This window comes from Kogia breviceps, chromosome 10, assembly GCF_026419965.1.
Source record: "Kogia breviceps isolate mKogBre1 chromosome 10, mKogBre1 haplotype 1, whole genome shotgun sequence".
Classification (NCBI taxonomy): Eukaryota; Metazoa; Chordata; class Mammalia; order Artiodactyla; family Physeteridae; genus Kogia; species Kogia breviceps.
The window spans coordinates 21841579-21853819 of NC_081319.1; the positions used below are offsets into that span (position 1 = coordinate 21841579).

A 12241-nucleotide genomic window follows, 5' to 3' on the forward strand; every position below is an offset into this window, starting at 1 on the left:
ATCTGCGATTAAGTCTTTCACCAAGAAACTTCATCTGGATAAAGTGGCTATCTATAGGGCTCCTCGCTCAATGTTTTCTATCAAATATGAACATGATGCCTTTTTTACAAATAGAAATATTTGAAATTCCACGGCAGCCTGCTCTTTTAAGGAGTCTATTGTGAATCTGTCTTCATCGCTCCGTATTTCCCACCGAAATGAAAGGACAGTGGTAAATAGTTTCCAAAGGGCTTGACTGTGTATGCTTCCTTCTTGTATTCATTTAAATACATTATTACACTTAAATCCTTAAACAAAATACTAGGCAATGCTGCTGTTGAGAATTGGCATATTTTTCTGTGATGACAGCCTGAATCCATCATTTTCCCCACCTCAAGCTCCTTTTCTAGATTTGGCGTCAGGATGATTTCAGATTCCCGAGTCCAGTGAGGAGGTACTAGAGTTTCTCTGCTGTGAAGCTGAGATAATATCTGATTCAATCTATTTCCTCTGCGGGGGGTTTATTCCCAGACGCCTCAGGTGGTCCTCCCTGGCAGGCACCTTTTTGTTCTAAATTCTTTCAGCGCCCCTGCCAGACGCACCCTTCTAGGGACATGGGTTTTCCTGGCTTGTTGGGCTACCTTGCTCAGAAACTTTCCATGGCTTCCCACTGCTTAGAGAATCACGTCCTGAATTGTCCTTGACAGTCCGTAAAGTTTGCTTCCCAGACCACCTTTCTCCGCTGAACGTCCACTGTTTCCCTGCTGACCCCTCACTTGAGCCACGGGGGTCTCCTGGCTTCCAGGCGGCCGCTCACGGCCCCTCCTGCCTTCACCTGGACAGATCACTAGCCATCTGTCAAAGCTTCTTTTGAGTCATCCGTACCTGTCCAGAGCACATAGGTTTCCACTGCGGAGTGGAAGAAAGTTTGTCTAAGGAACAGTTTTAAAGCCTCCTTACAAAGTATCTCAGATTCACTTTTAACTCTGTGCAAATATAACTGAGCTCTGTCAACGTCTATAGAACTTGTCCAGTCCTGCAGATGGCATTTTAAAGGGAGGGCTGGGCACCACCTCTTGTTTATATCTACTTGGGACTGAACTAAGGTACTCAGAAAACAAAGAATGACTGGTCGGCCCTATGAAGATGGTCAGTTTTGTGTAGCACTTATTAATCTAAACTATTACTGCAAATTGTGGTATAAGTAGAAAGACCGATGGATACAGAGTCTCGAGTCAAGTATTACTCACTGTGTGGAAAGCTCTGGTTTTTGTATCTGGAACTCTCTGCCTCCCCTTCTTGCTTCTGAAGGTTCTTGAGACCATCACAAGGGAATAGTGCCTAAAAGTGCTTGGAAAATGACACAGCTCCATACAATTTTAAGGTGAAACCGTCGGGATGTCGGGGGCTGAAAAGAATGTAACTTTGTCGGACGTGGCCCCAGTGTGTCCATCTACTCCACTGCAGCGTCAGTCTCTGACAAAATAAATAACTCATTTAGCCACGTGCCTTTCTCAGTGTGGGCACTTCCTGATTTAAATAGCACTTGGTTATTCTAGATCACAAACCTACCTGACTCATGTACTATTGGTTTGGATGGGACTCATTGGATACATAGCTCAGTATTTGGCCAGAATCGGGAACGGTGGCTGCACGGGGCGAAAATACAGTATCTGGTTACTTCAGCCACTAATGGAACAATCCTATGCCCTCATGCTGCCACATCGCATTGACCTGCCAGGAGAAGAGTTTGGAATGCACTGGCTTCCTCTGTTACCTACTTTTGTCATTGCCTCTAGTAGAGATCTCTGCTGTGAGGGAGTGGGTACGTATTACGTGTTGGCAGCAAGGTTAGGTAGCCTCTGTTCCGATGCTGCTTGGAAAAAGGGTGACTCTGCACGACTCAGTACCACCAGACCTCCGTTTTCTCCTCTGTGTAAAATGCAGAAAAACACATAACCACTTTGCGCCTCAGAGGTGTAGTGAATTGGAAATGAGCAAATGCAGGCAGGACGTTTGGCGATGTGTCCTGCGCTCAAGAAAAAGGAGCTCTTAGGATTTACAGTCATACCTCATTTCACTGTACTTCAGATGCTGCGTTTTTACAAACTGATGGTGTGAGGCAGTGGTCTCTCAGTACCATTTTTCCGACCGCCTTGGCTTACTTTGTGTATTTGTGTCATGTTTTGGTAGTTCTGGCAGTACTTCAAACCCTCCCCTGGCAAAAAGAATATGACTCGCTAAATGCTCAGGTGATGGTTAGCAATTTTGAGCAATAAAATATTAATTACAGTAGGTACAGCGAGTTGTTTGTTTGTTTTAAGATATAAGGCTATTGCACCTTTAATAGACTACAGTGTAGCGTAAACCTAACTTTGCTAGACACTGGGAAGTCATAAAATTGGTGTCACTTACTTTATGGTGGTGGTCTGGAGTTCTCCAAGGTGGCTGGGCCTGTGGATGCCTGCTTTTTCTTGAACTTTAGTTTCAGACTTCTGAGGCAGTAGTAAAATCCATTGGGGTATAATTTGAGTCAACGTGTGACTGTTTCGACCCAAAAAAAAGAAAACAGAAAAAAAACCAAGGCTAAACGACCTCTTCCCCCAATCCACACATACTATCCCCAGCTTTGGTGCTTTGTCCTATACCAGCCTGCAGGGTGGGTTCACCTTTAAAAATCAATCAATCACAGTCTTTTTCGTCCTTTGAAATCTCTGGGAATAACCATCAAGGTGATGGTTTTTTCTTAACTTCTCTTCATCTGCTTGCAAACCCAGAGGTCTGGGGTGCTAGTTGCTGATTCAGGGGCTTAAAACATCAATCATTTTATTGGCAGGCTGCTGTGGGGATGGTGAGATGAAGCGGAAAGGGAAGTCACAGGTAAGCTAACTGACTAGTCGAGAATGGAGGCATGTGAGAGGGTCGCCCGCCCCTCCCATCTTAACTTGCGTCTAGTAGTGGACTCAAGTGGTTACTCACCTTGCTGGAAAGGCGTGGAGAGATGAGGCACCCTGTGTGCTGAAAATGTTGACTGTTCTTAGTCTTTGCTGTTGAAACCAGAGAGTATCAAACACAACCGCAGTATCCGCATCCACCATTATAACCTGCAACCAGAGACGGAGACCACGATAATAGTGAACCTTTTCTGACAACACAGTGACTGGTCCAAAGTCAGCCAAGACTTTCACACGGGTTGGCTTTATCCCTCTTGCCCTCTTCTGGCAAGGCTCTGTTTGTATTCCCATCGTACAGATGAAGAAACTGAAGCTGAGGGTACAAAAGCTGGTCCAAGGTCCTTCAAAAAAGGTAGCACAGCCAAATTCAGACCCGGGCAGGCGTACCGCACAGTGCGAGATCTCACTGACTACATCATCATCGGTTCGCCAACTGCATAAAAAGAAATAATTTTTTTCCCGTACAATATATGGCTGATAGGATTCTTTACTCACAAGATTTCACCATAAGCAATCTTGGAAGCCAGTGTACTCATCAATGTTGAGCTTTATGTTATCTGTATTTGGAGGAAGAAACAATGTCCCCAATATTATTTGGCTTTGTCTTCCAGCTTCCACTGTGATTCAGAAATGGTGGTGTCACATGAATCCTTGTTTGGAAGGAGAGGATTGCAAAGTGCTGCCAGATCACTCAGGTTGGTCCTGTAGCAGCGGGAATAAAGTCAAAACTACAAAGGCAAGTATAGACATGACCCGACCGTAATGTACAACCTCAGTATATCATTACCTGCGGGGTCTCCTGCCCCCGCCTTCATTTCATCCTGCCGTCAAGAGGGCAGCGTTCTTTTTTGTTGATATACCTGCTTGGGCAGGGCCCCTCTGTGACTGTGGCCCTTTGAAAAGCCCGTTGCTCAGCATCACCCTTAGTTTCAGATGTCAGAGAGCGGTGATTTGGTGGGGAAACGCATTATTTTAGGCAGGGCTACTGAATTCACTTCAGCTCCTTCACGGGCCGATTTCAAGTAAAGGTTTCAGAGTTGACAGTCCCGTGTATCAAAACAGTATGGCAGGAATCCACCTCCAGATGATTTACTGAAACAGAAAGACCGGCTGCCTAAGGGGACATTTAATGGTTGAAGACTCTAATTCAAGCCTTGTGAGTCAATAGTTTCCTCCCCAAATCATCCTCTTTCTGGCTCTGAAAGACTCCATTTTCCACCCGGTTCTTGAGCCAGAAATTTACCTTCTTCCCCATCTCTCCCTGTCCGGGCTATTATTTTGTCTTTGGGATTGTTACGCCCAAATCCCTCCACGCTTCGGCGTCCCACAGCTACGATCCCCGTGAGGTCCGCCATCCTGTCTCATCTGGATGACTGAGGTGGCGGCCTCACATCCACTCTGGATTCCCTCCCAGTCTCTTCTCCCTAGGATGACGCTAGTCGTTGGTGCGAATTGCAGACCTACTAAGCTAGCCCCCCTCCACGTTGTTCAGTGGCCTCTCTGGGTTCCTTAGCTAGCCTCTGCTTGTCTGGCCCTAGATAAATACCCTGGCAAGCTACCTCCCTCCCTTCATTCTTTCTGCTCCAACTGTCTCGGCCTTCTTCCTGGGGTGCCTTTGCCTTTCTTTTCTAGTCCACCATTATTGCTTCAGGGAATCCTTCCGTGATAGGATTCAGCCTCCCTGTATTTCTGAGCACGGTACCATAGTTCCATTTTACAGGGTGCGCTATACTTATTTGCTTCATACTGACAGCTTTTGGTCGAGGAGGAGAGCTGTGAAGTCAGGGCCCCTCGCTGTTTTGCTTGCCCGTAATCGTCCCAGAGCCAGCTGCATGTCTCCGCCACTATTGCTTGAATGGAAATGTTAATAAAACCGGTCATTCTAGGATTATAATGAGCTAGGCACGGTGCAATGGGCTGACTGTTTAGTTCTGGTTGCTGCGTCAGCTTTGGCCCCCGAGGGGCTATACCATCTCTTGAAGCGTTTCTCATCTTGTTTACAGTCTCCCCTTTATGAGTATTTGGAATTACTCGAGCTCTCAATCATTTTCCACCCCTGAGGTCAAGAGCAGGTGAGTTCTCCTCCTAGGTGTATACGTGGGGTATTATAATAAACAAGATTTTAGAACATAAATATTTAAATATGTCATTAATAAAAGATTACATCTACAACATACTATCATAGAACAAGGTTTTATAATACATTTTAAATGTAGATTTTAGCTGATATTTGTCATACCCCAAATTACCAATAGTATATAGTAAGTGATGTGACTAGTTCCTTATTATGTAGGTAAAATAATTTCAAAATCAAGACCCTTTTAACATTAACTGCAGTTATCAACTAACGTGTCCTTGTTAGTGATAGCATAACTAGGTTAAATGACCTGACCTATGCTTTTATGTCCAGGGCGGTAGAAGCTCGTGGAGGTTGCTGGAGGGGGAAGGAGGTTAGCACTGCCATCCTTTTTTATCAGCTCTTCTTCTAACCAACTCCCCGTACACTTCCAATCTGTGTAAACCCAAGTGTGCTTGTTAAGCAAATCCCGCCTTAAGATGATTCCACCATCCTTTCCCAATGTGCCCCTTTCAGCCCTTCTTCCCTCAGACCCTCCTAAATCAAAATCTTGGAGTGGCCGAGGAGCCAGGGTCTTAAATCCATCAACGATTTTTTAAAAAAGTCCTTCAACGTGTTTCTTGTCAACTAGGAAATGACATTTTGCAAGATTATTCATGTATTGACTCTTACATATAAATTATAAAATAAGAACACGAGCCCCAGCCAGCTGTGTTCCAGAAATGAACGTGTCTAAGGGGTCCCCTGCTCCAGCAGCTCCTTCTCTAGTTATGTGCCGAGAGCGAGGGCCGTTGCAGGAAGCAAACCTTGAGGGCCATTGTAGCTCTGTGTGCTGGGGGTTAGACGTTTGCTCAAGCTGCATCCTCAACGGTAGTGACGTTTCCTTTAGCACTTGAGGAAGTTGTAGAAGCATAATACAGTTTCCCCCAGCCCTCAGGATACGTAGCTACTTTTTTTTTTTTTTTTTAAGTGATACAGCACTGGAGAATAATCTCTGTGTCATAAAACTTTGTTTCCTTTATTAATCCAAGTCAGTGTGACTTGAACTATATAAAATCTTTTATGGAGCTTCTGCACATGGAGTAACTTCATTTGTGGAGCTGTGACTGGCTTCAGTGAAAAGCTTGGTACTCACAGAAGTTGGACCTTACACCCCAGGTGAGACAGCAGTCCTATAAAAGGTAGAACAGTGACCTCCCTCGAGGGGGGTATTAACTATATAACAAAATAGTTTCCATTGTCCTTAACAGTTGATGCAGAGCAGCATCAAAACAACAGAAAGGCTAAAAAATAAGATTATCTGCAGTAAGCCATCTAGGTCCGAATTGTATTTTCACTTGAGTGCAAATGTGACAAAGTTAGCAGTCAACTTGAGATATTAGCAGCCTTAGATGAAGACGGGAATGCGAGAGGAGACAATTCCCTAACCAGGAAGGTGGGCACTGAGTTTATTCCGCTGGTATAGTTTTCAGCGTCCCCAGAGAGGAGGCAGCTACTGCTTTGTGGGAAAATGTAACTGACTCTGTCGTCCTGCCTCAATTTTCCTTCATTCCATTCTGAGTTTTATTACCACCACCCTGCTAAATGTGCTAAATCATTTCTCCCTATTTAAGTAGTAAGGCTCCTAACACGTGTGCAATGTCCTCTTAGCACCAAAGGCAATGACTTGCCCGGGCTTTTTGTTCTTTGCAAATGTAAGCAATTCACATTGAATTTTGAGACGTTTTAGATTTTTAAATGCTCCTGATTTTGTCTACTAAGAGTGAAGAGGTATGTGTTTAGAGCAGTAATTCTCAATGAGGGGCAAGTTTGCCCTCAAGGGGACATTTGGCAACGTCTCGGGACGGTTTTAGTTGTCGCACATCGGGGAGGGGGCTTGCCATGGGCATCCTGTGTGGGCAGAGACCAGGGACGCTGATCAACTTCCTAAAATGCACAGCACGGTGCCCACAACGAAGAATTATATAGCCCCACACGGCAGTGGCGCTGAGATCGAAAACCTGTGCTTTCTAGAACACGATCGTTTTCTTTAGTAGCTGTTTGTAAGCATCCTACCTGATTCTTACTTCCTTTTGTCCTTCAGAGTTTCTAGTACGTGTCCAGTTGTTTTGTTTCCAATATTCCGTCCTGGAAAACCTAGAGGTAGGAGGTAAGAAATTAAACAACAGGCTTTCTCTTCAAAACCTCCCTCACCCTCAACGCCTAAGATGACCAACGTCCTTCTAGTATCTTCCTCACAGGGCTCAAATCGATACCTTCGTCCTCTGTCTCTTGGACTCTACAGTGACGGGTCATCCTCCCTACCACAATGTTCAATTACTTAATGGTATCAGTGGCTCCGGGAAAATGAGCGTGGGAACTTGTTAAAAACAAACGACTTTGAGCCTCATTACAGGATGTTTCTGGATGGGGCTTAACAAAAACCATACTTTGAAGAAATTGTCCTTAGGGTGATTGTGACGAGCAAGGAGTATGCCGGGATCCCTAGTTTTCTGAGCTCCCCACCTGCTCTCTGTTCTTGCCGTTAACTGGCCTCTCCTCTGCTTTTTGTGCCACCAGGGTAAAGTCCCCGCCCACGTTCCTCCCTGGTGAGAGACCATCGATGGATTCCCCCCCCCTTGGTAACTGGTAGAAAATATAGAGTATAAGCATCTTGGCGTGGGCTTTCACGGCCGCTCACCAAATAGGCCATGTACTTCCATACCCCGTGGCCTTCCTCCTCATCTCCTCCCACTTTTTTTTTTTTTTTTTTTTTTTTTTTTTGCGGTACGCGGGCCTCTCACTGTTGTGGCCTCTCCCGTTGCGGAGCACAGGCTCCGGACGCGCAGGCGCAGCGGCCATGGCTCACGGGCTTAGTTGCTCCGCGGCATGTGGGATCTTCCCGGACCAGGGCACGAACCCGTGTCTCCTGCATCGGCAGGCGGATTCTCAACCACTGCGCCACCAGGGAAGCCCTCCTCCCACTTCTACAATTTTACTTGTCGTTCAAGGTCTAGCCGAGATGACGCCTTTATCCTGAACTCTTATCTTCTCTGATCCCTAGAGCCAGAGCCCGAAACTCCTTCCTCAGGGTTCCCTGTCACATGAGACTGGAGCTAATAGCGACACGATAGCAACTGTTGATCCAGCAAAATGACAACGAACCTTCCGTATACAATCAGCACAACAAGTCTTTTAAAAGAAACTAAATCGGAAAGTATCAATGGCTTATCATCCGACCTTCAGTGCGGAGAGGCTCCAAAACAAGCTGGGCACGGAGAATGAGCTTCCTCTCAAATAAGATGCTTTTGAGAATTACATTCTAGATGGAGGTTGATAGTTGGCTGGCTATACATAGATGCATAAAAGAAAGATCCAGAAAGAGCTAACATGACAAGAGCCACCAGTTCCTGAGCACTAACCTCATGTGCTTTTCATTCCCTTTTCACGACAAGCGAAGGGGGCCGATGCTGCTGCTGTTCTCCACTTAGCAGATGAAGAAGCAAAAGGCAGAGAGAAAGAGTCCCTCCCAGCTCAGAAAAGGACCAGCTTCATCTTCTCGTTGCTCAGGCCAAAGACCTTGGAGTTGTCCTTGCTTCCTCTTTCTCTTACACCCTTTATTTGTCACGAGCCCTGCCGCCTTCCTCTTTTATCACTTCAGCCAAAGGGATCCCTTTGAGTGGCTAGCCTGGCCCTGCCTCCCTTGTCTCACCTTTCTGCCTCAGTCGGAGAAAGGTCGAAGTCCGTGCACTGGCCCTTGCATTTACCTCTCCCTGGAAAGTTCTTCCCCCAGAGAGTCAGGGCTCGCTCCTTTCCACCCAGTGTCTCCATAAATACCTCCTGCCCTGACAACGCTCTACAACACCCTAGGCTTCGCCCCGGCCCCAGTACTGGTCTCCAGAGTATTGCTTTACTTTACTTTCCTCCATAGCTCGTATCCCCTGTTGACATACTATGTACCTGTTTGTCCAGCCCTTTTCCTCTAGAATAGGAATCGGCAAGCGATGTCTTGCAAACCAGATGCAGCCTTTAGCTCACAGGCCATTAACAGCAACAACAAAAAACAGGGAAGAACGGGTTTTATGCTTTAAATGGTTGGAAGAAAAAGCACAGGGAATATATTTTATAACACATGAGAATTAGATGAAACCCAAATTTTGACATCCACAAGTAAAGTATTACTGGGCTAAAGCAATGCCCATTAATTGATGTACTGTCTATGGCTGCTTTTGTGGTATAAAGGCAGAGTGGAGAAGCTGTGATAGTGACTATATGGCCTGCAAAATGGAAAATATTTGGTTTGGTCTTCTAGAGCAAAAGTATACCAATCCCTAGTTTAAGTTTATGAGGACAGGGTTTTTAACTTTGTTTGCTATATAGTATTCGCCAGCACAAACGGAAGAGCAATTATAGTGTAGAATACGTAAATCAAGGCCGTCTCTCAGTGACAACATATCTGAGGTTTGAAAAAATACCTGATTGGGTCTAAAGCCCAGGCATGACGACTGTGTGATCAAATAATATAATTTACTTTAAAAGTATTTTGATGCTGTAGACATGTTAAAGTATTGTGTTTTTATTTATGTATTCCCAGCTGATGTATTGATGATCTGATCTGTACAGTTTCTTACATGATGAAATCAAACTATAGAAACCGCAGGCCTGTGTCCTTAGATCCTAAGCCATGATGAGGCTGGGTGCTTAAAAATGGAAAAAACGACACACTTTTTTAATGGATGTATGTTTCCAGTACATACAGTAGTTTAAAAAAATAACCTATTTTGAAAACTAAAGTTAATGTCAGTTAACAACCTTAAAAAAAAAAACGAACGGAGGCAACATTCTGATCTGGACATACGCTGATTTAAATCAGCATTCATTTGGACATATTGTAGCCCCGTTAACAAAGCATGCTTAGCATGCATGAGTTAACTCGATGGGCAATGAATGTACCTAATCTGAGGGGATTTTTTTATAACTCAACAAGATACAGAGCTAGGGCGCTAATACCATGTTGTGGAAGGCTTCGGGTGTGTTTTTCTTTGCAACCTAGAAGCAAGACATGTAAAGAAGAATTTGATTTGAACAGGTGATTTGGCCAAGTTGGTTACTGATAAAGATGCCCACGATTAAATTCTACACATGTGACACCAACAGGGATTTATGGGCCCGGTAACAGGAAGGGTTATCTTTGGTGGGTATGGGGTGTCGAATGCTAACTTTAAAAATTCATTTTAGGTAACACGGTAGCAAAGAGAGAGGTGTGCTTCAACCCTGGAGGAGCGACAGGATGCGGCGCTCTCCTGTTTGGACTGCTGTCCTGGACTCTTTGCAGGAAATTGTCTTGGATTTCACCCACATCTCATTTGCATATCTGGGCTCCGAAGGGTGGCATTTACTTAACTGTCCCAGCCTGCTCTGCTTCCTGCTTTTATTACAGTGAATTATACCTATGGGCTGCCACACACACAGCTGACCTCCTGTCTGGATTACTAAGGAACATACCTCCAAGAAACTGTGGAGGAACAAACTAGACGTTTCAGAATGGACCACCTCTGGAGGAATACCGGGTCTTCAGTTTCTTTCTACATTTACAAAGGAGCACGGACCTGTGACCAAACATTTTGGCATATATAGATTAAGGACCTCTGATTAACTGGTGATGAAAATGTATTTTATAAACCTGGAAGAAGAGAAGGACTTACACTGGGGTGGTTGTGTGTGCACTTGTATTATTGCTTTTGACGATCTAAAATCTTTGCATTAGAGGTTCTAGTGGCAGGTTAGCAGAAATAAAATGCTCCCATTTTAACTTCTGTGCGCCGTTTTACCCAGCACTTAAGGAAGGCTATCAATTCCAATATTTTATAACCAAAGCTCTATCATGACATATCCACAACAGAAAGAAAACCTGTTGGGATTTTTTTGGCTGCAGTGTAGTCAGAGAGGTAAATCATTGAAAATATAAACCAGTTTCTGTTTAGATCAAGGGTGACAGATTTCTTAGATCCAGTTTAGGGCAATTATATTACAGTATTTTGTTAACTCCAAGACAAAAGCCTTTAAATGCAGAAGTTTTAGACTGTGATTTATTCCTAGCTCCTTCCCTACTTATGTGCTACTCATCTTCTTCCTTTAAAAGTAAGTAAAACCTGAGTCATTGTTTTCTTGGTTTACTGATTTTGCAGCAGACGTGTCTCCACATACTCGCAGATGCTGTCATGCAGAAACATATTACAGATGAAAAGTAAGTGACCCAGAGTTTAAATGCATAATGGTATTAAAACACATACCACTATAATAATATGGCATACATTTTATATACTAAGAAATGCCAAAAACATACTTCCGGCACTGTTGATTATCCCTGTCCTTTCACAGTTACGGGGGAAAATAATGCTATCGTATTGTTTGTAGCAGTAACAATTACGTCTATTTGATTTTATTCTTGCAGAAGGAATGGGATGAGGTGATAGCTATTTGTTTGCTACATTTTGTTTGAATTGGACTGACTAGATGCTTACCAGAATTGTTACTGTCATGTTAGTAAGTAAAAAATTCGTTTTCCTGATGGTGTATGGCGTATATACGTTTTTGTGATTATTTGATGCCTTAAGACTTGGTGTTAACATTCTTAGGCTTGCACATTTTTATTATAAATGTGAAAAACAACTTTACACAAAGTTTCATGTTGGGGATGTTTACTATATGGCAAACTTGGCATTTATATAGAGATTACTCCTTAGTTTCTTCTCCCAAACCTGTCTAGCAGTAAGGAGAATTTAAAAGGTAGGAAGATTTTATTAAATTGAGGCACATTCATGACGTTTTACGTGTATTCTGCTGCCTTTAGTGTATAAGACCTTCCACTGTAAGAAAGCGAGTTTAAAAAAAAAAAAGATTTTATGGCACAGGAAATAATGTCTTAGTTTTTCAGCCACACGTCTGATCTTGCACCCCAAATAAGATCAAGTAGAAATGACACCGCTTCACCTTGAGGTTCGTTTCTACGATATAAACTACTACCAGGGAATAAATAGTCCATTTGGGAAAATGGAAGGTATCAAAGCTGCCATTTCATCCATTATGGCTTCCAAGTGTTCTTTTTACCTAGTTCGCAAGTTAGCCCTGAAATGGGGCTTTCTTTGAGAAGCATTTTAATGTTATCATTCCTTTTCTTTTCCTGTAGGGGAGTAGACAGGAGACTTTCCTGTATTTTTACAAAATTTAAAGCAAAGATACCAAAGGAGGA

At 43.8% G+C, this 12241-nt stretch overlaps 1 protein-coding gene across 2 annotated transcripts in view; it reads left to right on the forward strand.

Moving 5' to 3' along the window:
* TAFA4 (TAFA chemokine like family member 4) overlaps window positions 1–11938 on the forward strand; it is a 176730-nt gene extending 164792 nt beyond the window's left edge. Inside the window, exons 5-6 of one of the 2 annotated variants that reach the window (XM_059076266.2) lie at window positions 3545–3669; window positions 10228–11565. In XM_059076266.2, coding sequence (XP_058932249.2) covers window positions 3545–3669; window positions 10228–10239 — 137 coding nt within the window. In that variant the 3' untranslated portion in view covers window positions 10240–11565. Of the gene's footprint in view, window positions 1–3544; window positions 3670–10227 lie in introns of both variants that reach the window. The other variant, XM_067043092.1, reaches the window with a different exon arrangement.
* Window positions 11939–12241: the final 303 nt, after the last annotated feature.